The 20092-nt window shown below is 33.0% G+C and overlaps 1 protein-coding gene, 1 long non-coding RNA gene and 1 other non-coding gene across 3 annotated transcripts; all 3 read left to right on the forward strand.

Annotated features, from left to right (window-relative positions):
• Positions 1-4124: 4124 nt before the first annotated feature.
• LOC132601820 (uncharacterized mitochondrial protein AtMg00810-like) lies at positions 4125-4688 on the forward strand. Its single transcript, XM_060314882.1, has one exon. The coding sequence runs from the start codon at positions 4125-4127 to the stop codon at positions 4686-4688; it is 564 nt and encodes a 187-aa protein (XP_060170865.1).
• Positions 4689-12606: 7918 nt separating this feature from the next.
• LOC132603968 (uncharacterized) lies at positions 12607-19832 on the forward strand. Its single transcript, XR_009568602.1, has 5 exons — positions 12607-12853; positions 12952-13063; positions 18673-18774; positions 18856-18941; positions 19464-19832. It is a non-coding gene; the product is annotated as an uncharacterized LOC132603968 (long non-coding RNA).
• LOC132604825 (small nucleolar RNA Z267) lies at positions 15780-15846 on the forward strand. The gene has a single exon (XR_009568919.1). It is a non-coding gene; the product is annotated as a small nucleolar RNA Z267 (small nucleolar RNA).
• Positions 19833-20092: the final 260 nt, after the last annotated feature.

A 20092-nucleotide genomic window follows, 5' to 3' on the forward strand; every position in this document is an offset into this window, starting at 1 on the left:
AAAAGAATTATACTTGAAGAAGTTGGTGATCAGGAACTACACTCGAATAGAAAAAAAGCAAGAATCTTTGCCCGGAAAATACGCCGACGACCTCAAACGAGACCTCCCCTAAGACCGAGTGAAACCATTATCCAAGTGTGGGGGTGTAGACAATGTTATGGTTGGTGTTTTCAGGCAGAGGAGGATCAGTTTAAGGGTGCTGGTTTACATGGTGTTTAGATGGTGGTTAACGAGTGGTTTTTGGGTTGTTTTCTTTAGCTGCTAAAATTTCTATCCCGTTCTTTTATGACTTTGTGCCTCCAATTTTGTCTATGCAGTTGGTGAAATGAAAGTTCAAGATATGAAGAAAGGACGTGAGATGCGTCGTCTAAATGCGAGCTGCGGCTGATTATGATTGATTTATTGTGTAGTCTAGGTGCTATGGTTTAGGTCATAGTCTTTATATATGTTCTTCATAGGTACATGAAAAAGGTTTTGGGTAATGGGCCTTGAAAAGTGTGTGCAGATGGGTTTTTTCTTCTTTTTTTTTTTAATGGAAAAAGACATTTTAGTTTTTTTATTGTTGTTGTTATTTTAAGAAAAAAAATACATAAAAGGGTGCATGTGATATGTGTGTGTGGATGTGGTATTAAAATTGAGTGGTGAAATGACATATAATTAACTAGTTAGAATATAAAATATACTACTACTAAATTAAAATAGCAAGATAAAATATGTACTTACTCTATATTTATTTATTAAAACTTTTAACTTGGAAATTAAACTAAAAATAGAGAACATATTTTTGGACATTTTCTTTCTTTTTGTACTAATAAAAAAAACGAAACTAAATATATATCCTAAAAAGGTGACTCTATTTTTGTGATTTTCGATTATTCAAATAAGACCTAATAAACCAAATAAAATCAAATAAAATGTCCAGACCATATTTAAAGGAAAAATTTAGATACTAGAAGGTGAAACACAACGGGGAGGGTAAAAAATCACGTGTCTACAAACGATACCGGATCATCACCGAGTATCGGCAATGCATCATGAATATGAGAGAATGTGTGCAATGTATATGTAAATCAATCAAGTTCAATATCACGGGTACCACAATGGGGTGCAGCAACAACGTATCACATCATAATACCAACAGTGGGTATGCCAACATATATCAATAACTCAAGTACCAACAGTGGGTATGCCCACATATATCAATAAATCAAGTACCAATAGTGGGTACACCAACAATATATCCAAGTACAAATACCAACAACGGGTATGTCAATTCTATCCAAATCAAAACTCAAAACAGAATTCGATATCTACCAACTACACGTGGATCAAGCCAACACAATTGAACAATCAAGAACACATAACGGGGTGGCTAGCCCTAACACACATCAGGGCCTAAGGCAATATCCATCCCAACTTCATACCCGAAGATTCACATGCTGTCTCCGACATTATAATCTAAATATATGATTCACTATACGAAGTCTTACCAAAGGTAAATCATAACCTACCTGGACGGCCGAACCGCAACACTAACAACTCACTCTTTTACCTTGCCCTTCCGCTGAAGCTCAGAACCAAAGTAGTCTAAGCATAATTGAATTCTATATTAGAAATCATGAAAAATGATACTAATATTGCTATGATATCAATTAGGTCAATTTTAACTCTAGAATTTGGGGAAACGGGCCCACAAGGGTAAAACGAAAAATTCGAGTGCAAAATACCAAATTAAGTACTAGGTGATCATCACCCAACCACTAATTGTTGATTTAAGTCAAGGATTGGCCTAAATCTGATTTCAAGCAAAAACCTCCAAATTGGGTATAAACCCTAAGTCATTGATTTCAAAATTCAACGCTAAAAGTGGAAGATATATGCTTAATAAGCTTAGATTAGTCAATATCTAACATGAACATCATCAATTTATCATTAATAATTTAGGGAAATGTTCTTTCAAAACCCTCTCTCAAATTCCATCTCTAAGGAATTATTAAAGGGAAGGGAAAAATCTAAGATGATTGTGATTATGGAAGAGTAAAGGATTGGGCAAGTTTTACCTCCAAGAATTTCTTCAAATTATCTCCAAGAACAGCTTCCCCAAGCTCAAATATCGAGATAAGAAATAATGAGGGTCTAGGACTTATTTAAGACATATTTAATGAAAAATAATTCTCCGTCACTGCCACGACGGTAGAGATGCGGCTGCAGCGGCGCCGCTACGGCGGCTGAGATACCGCCACAGCAGTATGGCCAACATTACACATGGTCACCCCAGCGGTCATCCCACCGCCACAGCGGTGCCGCGGGGCGGCTCTGGTGCCGCCATTGCGGGCACCCGACACCAGAATCCCCTTTTTTTTCTAAGTCTTCAATCGAAATCCCGAGTTGTTCCCAAGGCCATCTGCTCACAAACTTCCCACATAGACCCTTATAAAAATACACTGTGAATGCGTTCGTGGTCTCGAAATTTCCGATGGAGGCCTCGTTAGCCGAGTCAGCCCCTGATGCCTTAATTCCAATTTCCCATTCCAAGTCTCGAAATGCATCTGAATGCATTGGGAACCGAACCAAATACCCATACAGGTTCTAAACAACCATCCATACCTCTCGGAATCGACAAAATTTTGGAAAAGGTCCGTTTTCCCAAAATTTAACTTTGGGTCAACCGTTTTTCACTTTAAGCCTATATTTTCACCAAAGTTGCCTGAATTCGGTCTAGGTACCCCGGGAAGCGTATCAACGGTCCCGTCGGGTCAAAAGTGAGCTAATCAATACTCGGGAACAGGCAAAAACTCCGAAAGAACTATAACGACCAAATGGGTTGTTACACATGTTCTGGAAACCACATTAGCTCTTCTCGATACATCAAATTTCCTAAAATATTTTGGGTTGAATCCATTCAAACTTCTGTCTATTTAATAAAAAGACACACCAACAACAAAGATGATAGTCCATATTCTGTTCTTTTTGGTAAACTCCTTGATTAGTCCCATCTAAAAGTTTTTGGTTGTATGTGTTTTGTCCATTTATCTAGACATGAATGTCATAAATTTTCTTCCAAAAGCCGTGAGGTGTGTTTTTCTGGGTTATAATAATGTTCAAAAGGGCTATCTTTGTTATCATTCTTCTAGATGATAGTTAAGGGTTTCTAGACATGTGATTTTCTTTGAGCATATGTTTGCTTACCTTACAACCTCATCAACACCATCCGACTCTCTTTTCTTTTTGTACAAGTTTGAGAATCAACAAGTGCAAAGTCTTGCAACTCCCAACGAGGACCCTAATGGCATTACTGATGATCCTGTTCAATCTGATACGTTCACAACAAATGATTCAGGTAATAGTACTTCTTCACCTGGTTCGTCCTATACCTCTTTCGCTCACTCATCTGACAGCAATAATAATTCTGATGGTGAACCTGTACCAAATAAGCAAATAAATCCTCCAATTCCTGCTTCCCGTAACTCAGAACGTAAAACATCTGCCCCGAATCGAAATGGATACTCTCCAGGTAGATACGACCGATCTTATGCCTTACTTGCTACTTTGAATTCTATTTTTGTCCCAACTACTTACCAACAAGCATCGACTCATGACTGCTGGAAAAAGGCAATGGAAGAGGAACTTTCAGCTTTAGAAGAGAATCATACATGGGATTTGGTGTCTAAACCAACTGTAGCTTCTATTATTGGGAGTAAATGGATTTATACAGTGAATATGAAGTCTGATGGCACATTGGAGAGGTATAAATCTCGTCTAGTAACTCAAGGATATAAACAAGAATATGGGTTGGACTATAAGGAGACTTTCGTCCCTGCTGCAAAGATGACAACAATTCGTGTGCTGCTCACTATTGCATCTGTCAAACGATGGCAACTTCATCAAATGGATGTGAAAAATGCATTTTTGCATGGTGAATTACGTGAAGTTATATACATGAAGCCTCCTCCAGGGTACAACCAAGCCCAACTTGACATGGTATGTCGTCTTCGAAAGTCTTTTTACGGTCTCAAGCAATCACCACGTGCATGGTTTGAGAAGTTTTGATCTACCATCATTAATGTTGATTCTTCTCAGTCAGTTTCTGATTAATCATTATTATCCGACACTCCAATACTGGTATGACAATTTTGTTATTTTATGTGGATGATATGATTATAACCGGAAATGATGAGAATGGGATTAAACATCTCAAGAATCTTCTTAATGCAACCTTCAAAATGAAAGACCTTGGTAGGTTAACATATTTTTTGGGTTGGGAGGTTGAATATTGGCAGGATGGTATCATGCTAAGCCAAAGGAAGTATGCGGAAGATCTTGTTACACAAGCATGTCTTAGTGACCAGAAGGTAGCGCACACACCCATGGAGATCAATGTGAAGTACAAAAATGATGATGGAGATCCTCTTGCAGAACCAACACTATACCGGAGGCTCATTGGTTGTCTAATTTATTTGACAATGACAAGACCGGGCATCTCTTATCCGGTTCAAGTCTTGAGCAAATTTGTTGCAAATCCATGTCAATGTCACTTTTCTGCCCTCCTCAGGATCATTCGCTATGTTCGGAGTACAATTAATCGAGGTCTATTCTTTCATTCAACATCATCACTAAACCTCAAAGGATATGCAGATGCAGATTGGGCAGGATGCCCAAACTCTCAAAAGAGCAACATACTGTTATAGAGAAGATATAGAACGCACATTAAAGTTTTTCCAAAAAAATTGATCGTTATATATTAAAATACTATTATAAATGATGATGATTATTATAGAGAGATTTGTTCATACTGTTGATTATATGAAGGTTTTGTTATCATTGCCTACTATTAATTTACTCATAACAGTGCTCCAGATTTTTGTAGAAGTCTATATGGTCACGCGATATTTCAGAAGAGTACCTATCTTAAGTTAAGCCAAAGTTTGATTTGGACAAATGCCTATATGTTGGAGACTATTGATGGCTAAAAAACAAAACTGGAAATGGAACGCTAGCCATTAGTGGTCTCCTCTTTTGTTTTTTGGGTACCTGTTGATCGGGTCTATTTTTTTTATATTGTCGTGTCTATTCGTGGACCAGAAACAACGCAAAATATAGTTGCGTATGTCTAAATGTTGATCTAAAACAATTCTTTAAACATGCATATGAATAGTTTTAGTTTGTTACGTTTTAAATTGAGCACTTTTGATCTTCATTATATTTATAATATGTATTGATAGTTATGTTTGATGAAATTGCCTTTTGAAATGCTTGTGGATCGTTTAAGTTTAATAAATTAAAAAAAAAAAACATCACAAGAGGCTTTTTTTATTCAGTTTCCTAAATTGTGCCTTAGGAAATTAAAAACTCGTAACTACAAGATTTCAACAACATTAATAATTGCTACTGAGGATTCAGAGGATATATAAATTGATTCATTTGTTGTTTCATGTAAATGACGATTGAACAAAGAGAATGATGTATTTAATTGGTGTCAATAAAATTTTTCTAAAGGTACACATTAAATTAGGGGAAATAAATTCGGAGAAGTTTGACAAAATAATGGCTTCTTAGTTTAAATCGCTACGCATGCTTCTTATGAGACAATTTCGTCAAAGATAACACTCGTGTGTTTTAATAATAACAAAAATTAAAAGTAATTAATTTAAGATTAAAATTGTTATGTTATATTTAAGACCATTTAAAATCATATCTAAAACACAAGGGGCTAATTTTGTTATTTACTCGCACAACATTAATTTTGTTTGTGTTTAAAAAACACATCTAGTTGAGTAGGTGGTGATAGTTCAGACATAAAAAGAAAACAACTGATAGTTGGATTAATCAATTCACGAAAAAATGATAGTTCAGACGTATTTTTGCTCATTATTTAATTTTCTTTGGGGAGGGTACATACAAGTGGGGAGGGAACAAGTGGGGAATTTATCTGTGTTGGTATTGAAGAATGTCTCAACGTGATGAAAGGGTCTCTAAAGAGATGTTGATGGAAACGGATGGGGAAAGTCCAAAATATACACACTCACACTGAAAAAACTAACATTATGGAATGCAATTAAGGCCGACTAGAGCACGCAATTTGACCGTTTCTTATAAATCCTTCATCTTCATATACTACAAGAGGTTATTTTTACGGTTTGATATAAAATACTAATTCCGTTTATTTTTACTTATTATGTATTGACGCGGCACGTCTATTAAGGAGCCAAAAATAGAATGACAATGTACTATATTACCTTTTAAACATACTCACTCCATTCACTTTTACTTATCCACTATACTAAAAATAAATTTTCACTTTTACTTGTCCACTTTAGCATACGAAGGAAAGACAATTTTTTTTTCTTGTTTTACCTTTAACACTAATTACTTATTTTCAAATCATTCTCCAAGTTCAATGAGACTATACACCAATTAATATGGGTATTATAGTAAAGTACATACTTCATTAATTAATTTTTAAGGGACGTGCAAAGTCAAAAGTGGACAAGTAATAGTGAACGGAGGGAGTAATAAATGCAATATTTTGGGAAATGCATTGATAAGTGACTATAGTAAATAATAAGGGTAAATTAGGAACTAAGTATTAAATATTGTCTTGGTTTTCTAAATTGAACAAATAAAGGTGGACATTTATTTTTAGTATAGAGGACAAGTAGAAAATGGACGGAGGGAGTACTAATTACAAATCCTAAATTTCATAGTTGAATATTTGTTTCTGTTATCTTGAATGCTACTTACGAGTTTAAGCGACTGGTGCGACTTTTTTGTGAATAATACAAATACCCAGGGTCTGGGAAATTGATTAAAAAAAAAACTTTACGAGTTTAAGTAAATGAAGAGAGAAAATATTAAATAAGCCAAAGCTGCGCCCTACTTTGGAAACAGTTTGTTCATCCTCATGAGTCATGAGGTTACACAACTTGAAATTCAAGAGGGTGCATTAATTTAAGTCCCACATTTGTAGACCTAACGCGCAATCAATTTCACTAATGAAAGATCTTAATATTGTAGATATTTTAGTTTCAATAGATAGTGATCGGGCCAGTGCATGGTCTACTTTCAGAGTGATGGACAACCGACCAATAGCTTAAATGCAGCATGTAGTCATGCAGTGGACGAGCCAGAATTTAACCTTTATGAAATTTGAATTTACCATGTAGTTACTAGGTCCACAGTTAAATATTTATAGATATTTAATAGATTTTCTAATACCAATACAAGATCTAAACAAAAATTACTGAGCTTGGCCGAATCTGAAATAATACTCTCCTCCGCTCCTGGCAGCTAGTGTTTGGTGGCAGAATTAAGATTTTCATTAAGAAGAGTCAAAATATAATTTACACCTTTCAAGGGGATTCAAAAATATAATATTTATTCACACGAACAAAACTTTAAGCTAGTTATATAGTGTAATTAATTCTCTGACAAAGAAGTGTCAATATTGACTCCCTTAAAAAGAGAGGGGAAGAAAGACTGTAGAATTAAAGGTTAAGTGTTTACCGCGAGTTCAATCTATAGTAACGAAGGAACATTTTCGTCGGAGGGATTAGTTTCCATGAAAAATTATTCACTGCTGCACTGCTCGTGAAATGATATTATCCTTTAGGTGCCTCAAGTTGGCCGTACAGATTAAAGAATAAATCAGAGTAAAATTTTACTGGCTTGAAGTGGGTTGTACTTCGATACGTACGTAAATATATTGCTTAAATGAAAGTTAATTTGGGAGTAAAATTATCAGTGCATTAGGTTTCTAATGTACTGTGTTTGGTATATCTATCTACCCAATCAGGGTTATTTAGCCAAGTCATTACTTCCTCGTCCACTTGTTTAAGCGATAAACTTTATTAGGGTCCATAAGAAATTTCCTTTTATGCACATGTGTGATTGAAAGTTCTTGATGTGATTGTGACTCTTTTTCTCAAGTTGTGAGTAATTGCCAAATTAATCGATTCATCAAATTGTGGAGAACGTGAAAAGGACAGCTTAAATTGTCAAGCTTCCGGTATGTATGGTTCACTATGGCTCAACAGTATCTTGTGAATTTAGCTTACGAGCTTAGCCACATCAATTAAAAAATACACATATATCATGTAAATTTGTATTTTGTTTTATATATGGAATGGCAATGGAGCTAGGTGAGAATGAGATAGGGTGGGGCATATCCTTAACGACTGGGTTATTTAGCCAAACAGGTTTTGCTTACATATTGTCAACGAAATTCATTATGAGTTTAAGTCATATGCATTAAATTAAAAATATTTATATAATCAGATCACTTAAAAGTAAAAGTAATTGCATGTAAATATATAAAATAGCATTGATGATAACCTACAAAAATGGTAAATAACCTACTATAGCATATTAAATGATAATAATGGCATCAAAAAAATCATTACACTCTAAGTACAGAGTAGTATAATTTAAATCCTCTCTTTATTTATCTATGTCAAAGTCTTATCACATTTTCCAATTTCAACCCCTCCGTCACTCCCCATGCAAGAACCTTCAATATGTCTTCTCTTTTACATCCATTTTATTCCTAACTTTAATTCTAACATTGTCAAATATAGCCTCCTTTTCAACTCTACTAGTGGGAACCTGATCTCTCATACACGCCCTTTCTCACTACTAATTTTTTTTTATTTTCACTGAAAAATATTTAGTAGTTGTTTACCATTAAATGTTTGCGGGAAAAACTTAAATAGTAGTGTTTTCACAATAAAAAATCAGCAAGTTTTCCAGCGTTTCAATGGAAACCTGTTTCCTACCATGTGTTTTCCCAGTGAGCTGATTTGGTAGGAATTAAGTGGGATAATCATATTTTATAACACAAATTTCCCATTCAATGTCAGTGGGAGAAACCTCAATTTCTAGTAGTGTTTTCAACTTGAATTGACCAGTTAAATGACAATTATACATGTTTCTTTTAATATTTTATCTCCTTGTAAACTGATAGTAAGGGATTTAAGACAAAAGTCAAAAGAGGCAGAGAGAAATTAAAAGAAGCTATTGGAAAAGGATCAAAGTTGGACTTTAGTAAGGGAGTGGAGATAGGGAAAGAAGGTGATGGGGAAGATAGAAGGACAAATAATGTTTAGTTAAACTATTTAATTAACTTACCTCATCTATGACATAACGAAAACTGAGAAATAGAAATAAAAACGTCTACTAGTCATATTTGAGTCTCTTTAATCTTCAAATTATATTTTGTAATGGATTTATTAATCTTACCATGGTTCTCTCCTCTCCACTTTTTATTTGTGTTCCTATTCACAGGTTCTCTTCTAAATTCATCACCAACCCCTCATTCCAAATGCGTCACAATAGACTATATGAATCTACATTGTTTATCTCACTCTATTAAGATTCATAGGTAAGAGTGGCACCTATTGGATTCAATGTTCATAAGGCTTCGTTATTATAATTAATTTTTAGACTGATTTTAAGTTGTTCGTCAATTTATCGCAACCCTACTTTTGTAATATGATCTTGAGATCCGCCATAGGTACTTTCTGAAACTCATATGACACATTATAGGGAGTTCATCCCAATCCTACCTATATTTTTTTTTAAAGAAAATAAACGTAGGGGACATTTTTCCTTCATTCACGGGCTTGTGTATAGGTTATTTTCTAGAGATTAAACAAGAATTTTGAGTTTATGAGTTTTAAATTTTAGAATAGATGATTTATTAGGTTCTAAATAAATTATACATATTAAAAGAATATCTACAATATAAGATATGAGCGAAAATTACTGAATTTTGTCGAATATGTAACTGGAGGTGTGGAGCCGTAGCTCGGCCCCTAGTTGTTGGCGAGATGAGAGAGCCTGATCTAATTGATAATATCCTTGCAAGCAAAGGAGTATATAAAAAATTGAGTAGTTTGATTGATAAATCAATAATGGTCGACGCCAAATTTAAGTGGGCCAAATTTACGTGCTCCAATGCATCATCCATCCATTATCCTGATCAAAATAATACACAGGGAAAATCCAATACATCCCTTTTAGTATGAATCATATTAAAAAGCGACTGTTTGTACAAAGATGCAAGAAAATTGGTGCATGAAGAAGAATACTATTTCTACTTTATTTTCTAAAAGAATATTGGCGTTATGCTTGAAAGATGATTTCAAAATCCAAATACTAATTGGCTTGTCTCCATTTTGAATAATTAATCTGTTTCTTCTCCCAAGCAAAGTGTGAAACCCAATTGAAAAATACAAATAGGCATGAAGAAGTTGGTCGCCGGCCGCGCCAATATGAGTGTCGACAGACTCGTTCTAGTACAGTTTTGTCTAGTAAAATTTATAGTCTGTTTGGCCAAGCTTATTTTTTCCCCAAAAGTACTTATTTTTTCAATAAGTGCTTATTTAAAAAAAAGTAAGGTGTTTGGCCAAGCTTTTGGGAGAAAATAAGTGCTTCTGGGGAGTAGCACAAACAGTTTTTCAGCAGTTAAAAAAAACTACTTTTGCCCAAAAGCACTTTTTTTTAAAAGTACTTTTGAGAAAAATACAAATAGAAACACTTTTTAAAAGCTTGGCCAAACACTAATTGCTGTTCAAAAGTGCTTTTTTAATTAATTGACCAAACACAAAATGCTTTTCGCCAAAAGTGCTTTTTTGAAAAGTACTTTTTTAAAAAAATACTTTTTAAAATAAGCTGATTTTAGAAGCTTGGCCAAACAGGATATTAATCAAATTGAAGTAGAATTGAGAATAAATTTATTTCCATTTAATTCATTAAGCTTCTTGAACTTGAACAATAAAAATATTTGCAAAAAAATACACTAAATATAATAATTAAGCAGTATATATATAATCAAATATCTATTTTGAAATAATTTATTTTCAAATTACTAAATATTTATTGCATTTTAGAAAACAATATGTATTTAATTTATATAATCAAAATTAATACCTTAATTATTTAAAATATATACATTGAATACTAGGGTATTTTTCCAAATGAAATGACAATAGTACAAAAGATTATAGAAAAATATTTTTGACTTATATAAATAATTATTTGACTCCGTTCAAAATTCAAGAAGCTTAACAAATTAATTTAAAATGGGTTGAGCCAAAATTGGATGTCAACACACACACACACAAAATTACTGAAACTTTGTAGTTGAATAATTTAACTATTTGCTACAAAAATACTGATAGTTAAATATGAACTGAAATTTGGCTACACTTGTTTACGATTACAAGTGACATTGGCAAATATTTTTTCAAGCGCTCTCTATAGAAATAACAAGACAAAAATCATAGAATGATATGTTGATAACGCCGAGCTACATTTTATGAAAAGGCAAGTGTCAATGCAAACATAAAATCTATTGTGAGTTGGGTCCTTGATTTCACGGAGAGAAATTATATGGAGAATGTCGACCTGCAAGCCTAGACTTTGCAAAGGTGCTAAATGTTTTGTGGTTTTCGATTAACCATTTACCAACAATCTAAAAATTGATATAAACTAAAAAAAATAAAGTGAAAGCACTAAAGGAAGAAATTAACCATCCAGAATTTCAGATATATGATGACAAGACACTATAATGGTCAATAATTATACACGCTCGGAACATGTAAAGACACATGATATTCAGACTTAGTCCAAAGATAACCATCACGCCTAAACACAAATGACCCACAGATAACGACACCGGCCTGTGGCTCGACCTGGCCGAATCCAGGCTTTTAGCTCAAGGCTATGCGACATATGGGTAAATCCCCCTCATTTCTAGCCTCGTACAAGCCATGATCACGTCTACCTCAACTTGTGTCAATTCCCTCTGACCAAGTTTTAAGGGACAAGACGCACGTCCAACAATTTTCACAAATAACGGCCTTCGTGAGATCAGAAGAGCATATATCGGCCCTAATAGGTAATTTAGTTTAACGGACTAACCAAATGCCTACAAATCAGCCGTGGACTCCATGCACCTGGGCAACTATTAATACAAGACAAATGACCAGTTAGAAGGGCATCGAACACTATCGTACATGAATACATTTTTCTTTCCTTGTCTTCCCATTTGTAAATTTACCAATACATTCATAAATCGTTGATAAATTGTGCCCTATGTTGAGGCCAATACCAGAGGTAGAAATAGGCCGAGTGGATGGGTTTGGATTGCAGGACTCGTATGGTGACACGGAGCAAAAGCAGAACATCTGTTGTTGCTTGTGGTCGTTCTAGAACTGTTGGTGCCATCACGATATAAGTAATTAGGCCGTGACATTTAAAGACCTAAAACCTTCAGTGAATTTGGTCTTAGCCTTTTTTCATAACATATCATGTATCTTGACTTTAAACGAGAACACCTATAAATACTAACATAAACTCGATCCATCATATGTATAATATGAGCTCCAATCTAGAGATTGGCTAACTAGACTGAATAAATCACTTCACCATGTTAAATATCTTTTATTTTACTTAAATGATGTATTTTATACACACTATACTTACTTGTTTTTGATGATTTGGTGTTATTTTTAAATTGAATTCAATTTTTTTTTTTTTGCTTTACATAGTTCCTAAAAAAAAAAAAGGAGAAGAGAGAAAAATTACAAAGAAATTAATATGCCCCACCCAAATTCCCCCTCCCGCTCACCCAAATTCTCCCTCCCTCTTTCCTAGTTCCCTCTAAATTATATTTTTCCATTAAATCACATTCCCGCTCCCTAACCCTATTAACCTCGGATGCATGCCCATTTCTCCCTCTCGTTTCTTCAGCGAAACTATTTTTTTTAGGGTTTAGTTTCGTTCTTTCGCTTTCTTTGTAAGTTGTGAAGTATCCAACTGCGAAGTGCGACAATCAGAAGGCAACCCTATAATTGTAAGTTTCTCTCTCTTTTGTCTTTTTTTTTATAGTTTTAATTCGGTGAATTTCTCAGTATGAAATCAAACTAATTTGATATCATGTAATGCTGTCAGCTTAATTTTTGAGGAATTGTGAATGATTAGAAGTAACAGAGTTGCAGTGGAACTCTCATGGCCTATTCAGACTTCTAGGCTTCATTCTCAGAATCCAATGCAGTGAAATCTAGTAAGTTTTTGGACGATCCTCTCATTTTTGCTACTGTGGGTTGTAAGTCGGAAACCTAGATTAGCCAAATTAGGGATTTTGCGATTTTTTTGTTTCATATTATTGAAATTGTAAAGTGACAAAACAGTGTATCTTTGTCAAACCGTTGTACGAACTGGACAATTAAATTGTGATGCATAGTGCTTGATAGGTTGACCTTGGCTATAGAGCTCTGTTCAATTGTATTTATCTTTTACACAAATCATGCACCTTGGTTGCTTAACTTTCTTCAAACTCTTTTGCCACTGCCTTACCTCTTTCTCTCTATAAAGAATTTACCTTAGATCCCCAAAGAGAACCTTTAAGGTATGGTTAAAAGTTAATTATTTAACTAAAAGTTCATATTTTTTCCACTTGGTATAATTCCTTGATTAAAAGTTTAGATTTTTTTTCACTTTACTGTTTTTAATGATTTATGTATTGATTTTTTTGTGGGATCGTATGAGTTAGTTGATCTCTGGTTTTGGGGTTGTTTTATTTTGTTGACTTTGCAAATGGGTATTCTTTTCTCAAGGGAAATGATTGTTTCTTGGATCAAACCGATGATTCTTCGATTAAAAGTTCAGATTTTTTTTACTTCTATATGTTCCCTTTACTATTTTTTTTTTTTGCTGTTTTATGTATTTATTATTGGGGGATTTTCTCGTGGAATCTAATGATTCAGTTGATCTCTGGTTGTAAGGTTGTTTTATTTTGTGATTATTCAAATTGGTATTTTTTCCTTGAGAGAAAATGGTTGTTTCTTGGATCAAATCAATTTGAGCCGAGGGTCTATCGGAAATAGCCTCCCTACCTCCCAAGGTAGGGGTAAGGTCTGCGTAAACTCTATCCTCCCCAGACCCTATTTTGTGGGATTATACTGGGTATGTTGTTGTTGCTAATCATGTACCTTAGTTTACTTTCTATTTTTGTCCACAAACCTCTGCAATCAGATACCTGTTGTAGTTGAAGTTTACACTGAATATGGAGATGTGGTTTGATTCATTTTTTCTTCTCTTAAATGTTAACGTTCTGAAAGCCAATTTCATTGGTTATGAAGTCCACTGGATTATGCCATGATTAAAGAGTCACAAAGTTTTTACCACAAACAAATAAAGCTGTTCTACCAGAGTCTTGTAACTGATATGTTACATTCACGGTAAAAATAAGCAAGGAGTCATATTTTGGTTAAGCATAACAAAGCACTACATCTTGAAGACTGACATGCCATAATGTACCAAGACCCTAGTGAACATTAAAACAAACAGACCCTAGTGAACTTTAAAACAAACTTTGAGGCACCTATTAAATGAATTAGGATGTAATCATTGTCATGTGTAAGTTATTTAGACGTGCATATATACCTATCGAACTTACAAAAGTATTCAGCCTAAGTATAATTTTCATGTAATCTGGATCATTTGATCTGTTGCAAGGAGGCAAGCATTGTTCCTAGCATCCTTAATCCCTCCGATTGTAAGATTCTTGTCCATTATCCATCTTCAATTAGACGTAATTTGCTAATTTCTTGGTTATCTGCTCCATGTTCTTTTTTATTTTGTTGCATCAACTAATTGTATTTGCACCAACATAGAAGTATCCATTTATCTATCATCCGTTACCACAAATTTATCATCCACAAAGTCTTTGAAACTCAGACTTCACCAAAAGGTTTTTTCGCATAGGAGTTAGACTGAAGCAAATATATTGAGCTCAGTTAGATGCAAATTTAATAAGGCCGAAGGAAGAACTACTAAAACAAAATAATTGAAGCCAGGAAATTCATTCTCGTAGAATTTGGAGAAGGCTTGTTATACGTAGTGTAAGATAAAGATAATAGGCACCCGGTTGGATATTAAATTGTCTACTTATATCGTCTTACTGGAGGTGAGTGTTTGAAAAAAATTTAATTGACTCGAGATGTTTTGAGTTGGTTATTTTCAGTCTTTGTGATGTTATTGCGATTTTCTTCCACTCTGTTTCTCATGGGTAGATGTTGTGTTCACATGAGTTTTGAGGTTCTCATGGGTAGATGTTGTGTTCACATGAGTGTTGAGGTTTTTAAGTTTTCTTCTATTTTACTTATATTTTTTAGTTTATTATTACAAAATGTGGTTCACACGATTGTTGAATTTTAGAGGAGATAGCACCTAATAATTATGGTAGCTTACTACTCAAAGAAATTACCAACTCTTTCAAAAAATCATTCTATATTAGTCAAGTTCTCATTTTCGTTATCTTGCAGTTTTGAGTTCTTCACATATAATTTTTATCTGTACTTTTTTTCATTTTTTTTTTTGTAATCTTTTGTTATGATTCTTATAGGTTTTGTGCAAATGACATTTGATAGTTTTTCTCCCTTGCAGTATCTAGTTTGGTTTCAATACATAATTTTCTCTAGTTCTTATTTTCTTCATGCTTGTTAAGTAGTAGAGGTTCATTACCTCATTAGGATTAGTAAGGATTAGTAAGGTAAGGTCTAGGCCCCCTTGCTTTTACTCTTCTCTTTGAGTTCGTTTTATTTATTAATAAAAAACTAGCCCTAGGCACCCTGCCTAGCAGATTCACTTTAAAAAAATGTTATAGGAGAAATCCATATGTCGGATTTGTATTTTCTTCCATCCCTTTTTAATTTTTGTCCCCTTAGATTGTGGTAAATTGTGTTTCCTGCATTCACTTCTCAGCTCAATTCTGTGGCTCAACCTATGATGGTATTAAATATACTTTGAGTATTTTAGTTCGAAAAAGCTTTTAATCTGAGGTTTGAGGCTTTATCAATTCCTTTTTTTTAAAAAAATTATTTTTGTAAACTTTATTTAGCTTTGCTCTTTATTTTGAGTAAATATCTTAAAAGGTCACTCAACTTTGAGAAATTATTTAGTAAAGTCATTGAACTTTGCTACATATCAATAAAATCATTCAAATTTGGCCTTTACTCTCATAAAATCATTCAACTAAATATGTCATAAAAAATGACATGACAATATTAATTAATTTTTTTATGCTATGTAAACATGGACCCCACAAATAAAAAAAATTCATATTTTAATACCTCAACATCCAACCACCAACCCTTCATTTAAAACTCTTTTTTTTTTTGGTTGTTTCTACCTTAGTTTTATGTGTGCTCTTATTCTTTTTCTTGAAATTATTTTATTATTTATTTATTGCACTGTCCTTCTTTTTAGCTTCTACAATCTTTCTTTTTGTCTCTATTTTCTTATCTTTCTGCTTTATTTATGTATATCTATTTAATAGATAAGACTTACTCATACAAGATATTTACACCAAATCAATATGTATGAATTTTATTATAATTAAGAAATAAATAAAATAAAAATATATATTAATTAATCATAATTATAGAATATATAGAAACACGTGAATGTTATTATTGGTCTGGCTGAAAGGAAGAGGCCACATAGGACCGGTTGGACTTTCCTTTTGTAAGCAACAACAATTTTTTTTGTTTTTAACCAAAAAAAAAAAAATTCGTCTCTATTTTTTTATCTTTCTACTTTGTTTACGTATATTTATTTAATAGATAAGACTTACTCATACAAGATATTTACACCAAATCAATATTTATGAATTTTATTATAATTAAGAAATAAATAAAATAAAAATATATATTAATTAATCATAATTAAAGAATATATAGAAACACGTGAATGTTATTATTGGTCTGGCTAAAAGGAAGAGGCCACATAGGATCGGTTGGACTTTCCTTTTGTAAGCAACAACATTTTTTTTGTTTTTAACCAAAAAACAAAAACAATTTTTTTGGTTAATATACGTTGAAACTAAGGTTAAAAATAAATCCGTTGGTATTTGTGTTTTCAATGAGTCAATTGAAATTTAACAACTTAGCTCTCACATAAAGTGTCTAAAGTAGTAGATTAATTTTTATACATTAAATTTTAGAAAAAACTGAAATGTATATCCAAAATTAAAAATATGAATTTATTTTATTTTATTTTATTTGTGGGTTCCATGTCTACATGGCATAAAAAAATTGATTAATATTGTCATGCCAAATTTCTTTGATGACACATATAGTTGAGTGGTTTTATGAGAGTAAAGGCCAAAGTTGAGTGATTTTATTGATATATAGTAAAGTTTAATGATTTTGCCACATAATTACTCAAAGTTGAGTGACCTTTTGAGATATTTACTTCTTTATTTCATGAAATAATCATATAGCTGATCGTTTTGATTAGTGGATTTTAAGCTAATTAATTAAGGTTTCTGATGTACTTTTTCCAAAAGAAAAAGCTTTTTAGTGAGATATGGGATTCCGGATTTTGTTTTGATTACATAATTAACGGAATTTCAAGATGTTACTCCTTTTGTTGGTCCTCCTATTTTTGAAATTCATCATGCTTCTATCATTCTTTTTCCTGAAAAGCTGTGATTTACTTTTATTAGATTATCATTTATTTTAAATACATCCTCTTGGGAAACTATTTTACTGTTCGTCTTTTATGTTAGTCATTGCTCTACCGGAGTCTTGTAACTGATATGGTACATTCATGGTAAAAAGAAGCAAGGAGAAAACATTTCCTTTTCTAATCCTTTTTATATGATCTATATGTTTGTTTTGTATGTTATTGTATTCAAAAGTATCATTTGATCTTGTAGAAACTGTCACTGCACAGGTGATGGTGGCTAGTAGCGTAGTCTTTTACTTTTTTAGTTTGCAATAAGATGGTTCTTGGACGTCTTTATTATGGGAATAATGCTGAATATCAAGAAAGCAAAACTTGGATGCTGTACCAGTCTTTGAAGGAACTAATATATGGAACTATTTCCTTAATTCCTTTGTGGTAGTCCTTGAGAACGTGTTGTAGTCAAAATCTCTTTACGGCACTGGTGGACCTTTTTAAAAGCCTCTTTGTTTCGTAGTGGTAAAAAGTTGATTCTCTACCCTTGGTGTAAGACATTTATGTGCTTTGGCTGTTTCAGTGGTCTTTATTAACATATCTTACTCTTCCAATAGTGGTTTTCCTTTGCCCAATTTAGACGTATGCTAGACATACTTCAATGAGGGACGAAGTATGTAATTGTTGATTGGTTTTTACGGATTTTAGAGTACCAAAACAAAATCCAACTTATTCGATATGATTCAATTTTGACTACCTGGATTCCTTACTTTGCCATTACTGAATAGAGAGCATAAGTCACTATGAGCTTTCACACTTTAGTTATATGAAGTTGACTAAGGACGATCATTGTGAAATTCTATTTTCCTTCACAGAGATCGGACTTTTTAAAGTACTATGCAGTTATTCTGACATATGCATTCTTGATGATTGTAACGAAGCTGATTTAGGCTAGTTATTAAGTTACTAAGCTTGATTGGGTGTAGTTTAACTGTGCACCTTGGCCTAGTTATGATCCTTTCATATTTCACTTTATTTACAAAAAAACATAGGATAAATGGGATTTTATTATCTGAACACGTACTGAGATTACAAATTGAAGGGGGGAAAAAGGAAGGTTTAATTGACGTAAGAAATGATAAACATATTACTTGTTGCTGATTCTTTGAATTGCTGCATTCATCCCCGAATTTCTTTTACCATTGGCAGGTCACTTTCCACTATATGGGTAGTCTGGACGTTGTATTGACAACACATACCTGCAAGGTTCTCCTGTAAACATTCAGATAGGCACTGAAGTATTGGTCCCAGGTGATCCTAAGAAAACACAATGTCGTAACTTTTTAACCACTTCAAAAAATAATTTGCAATAGGCAAAATGGATGCTTGCAGCCTTGCAGGTTTTGAGAAAGGAATTAGAGACATGAGACCCTGGGGACAAAAAGAGGATAATCATACCTCCAGAACTAGGACCTCCGGTAAGTTTCTTTAAATTTCCTCCTTAATTGAATTCTTTTATAATTAGTAGCATCTGAAGTTGTTATGGAATAAAGAAGATAAAGCTTGGTCACCTGTGTTTGTTTTGCAAGTCGATGCCTTGGTTCTTTGATGTTTTAAAGAATTGTTTGGATTTCATTTTTTTAAAAACTTTATCTTCTTTTCTCTGTCAGTGAAATGAATGAATGAGATAATATACAATAATTACATGTAATTGCTCTTATAATTCTTGTCACGTGTGATTCTAATGTGAGAAAGCCTACATGGGTTCCCTAAGTTGTTTTCATTAAAATATTGATGGAGTTTATGCTGCCAAGTAAACTAGTTTGTGAATGTAAGCTTTGTGATGATATCCTAGGAATTCATTTACTTTCACTTATATTAAATTTGTACTGATAAGTTTTCAGTTGTAATATAGAAATTACTAACATATATATACTCCACCATTTTTTTTACATTTTAGATAGTATTTTCAATTGATTTTTTATATGAAATAAATGCAGATTTAATTGGAATCAAGTAAGTTCGTGAAAAAGCTAGGAGAAAGATCAATGTTGTCTATGGAAACAAAAATGATATTAGAGATGTCCGTTGGTGATGGGAGGTCAGTTAATGCAATTCCATAGCAAAGCTATCAAATGAGTTGAGAATAATTGCTCGAAATTTTCCTTCGCTTCAAACAAGTAGAAGGAACTCACAGGAGAGGAGAAAGCACAATGATTAGATGGACATTGTATTTTTCAAGACAATCACATTTTTGTCATAGAAGATATTAGTTAGTCACAAATTTGACTGTATTTGCGACAAAACATAGTCTTTATCCCTGGAATATTGCCTACTAATCTATAATATAATTCATTCTTTGACTACAATTTATATTTGAATTTATTACAATTCTTTTTGTCACTAATCACAACAATATATAGTGACAATTTTATTTTTTTAAGTAGAAATAATAGGTTTCAGCTACAAAATTGTCAGTCATTTTTGTAAAAGCAAAGTTGTCACTAGTTTATATATTTAGGGATGATATATTTCTTCGTATATAAAAGGTTGTCTTTAGTGACAAAATTGCTCTTGTTCAACTACAAAATGCATATAACTTCAGAGACAATTGAGATCGTCACTAATT

This window comes from Lycium barbarum, chromosome 7, assembly GCF_019175385.1.
Source record: "Lycium barbarum isolate Lr01 chromosome 7, ASM1917538v2, whole genome shotgun sequence".
Lineage (NCBI taxonomy): Eukaryota > Viridiplantae > Streptophyta > Magnoliopsida > Solanales > Solanaceae > Lycium > Lycium barbarum.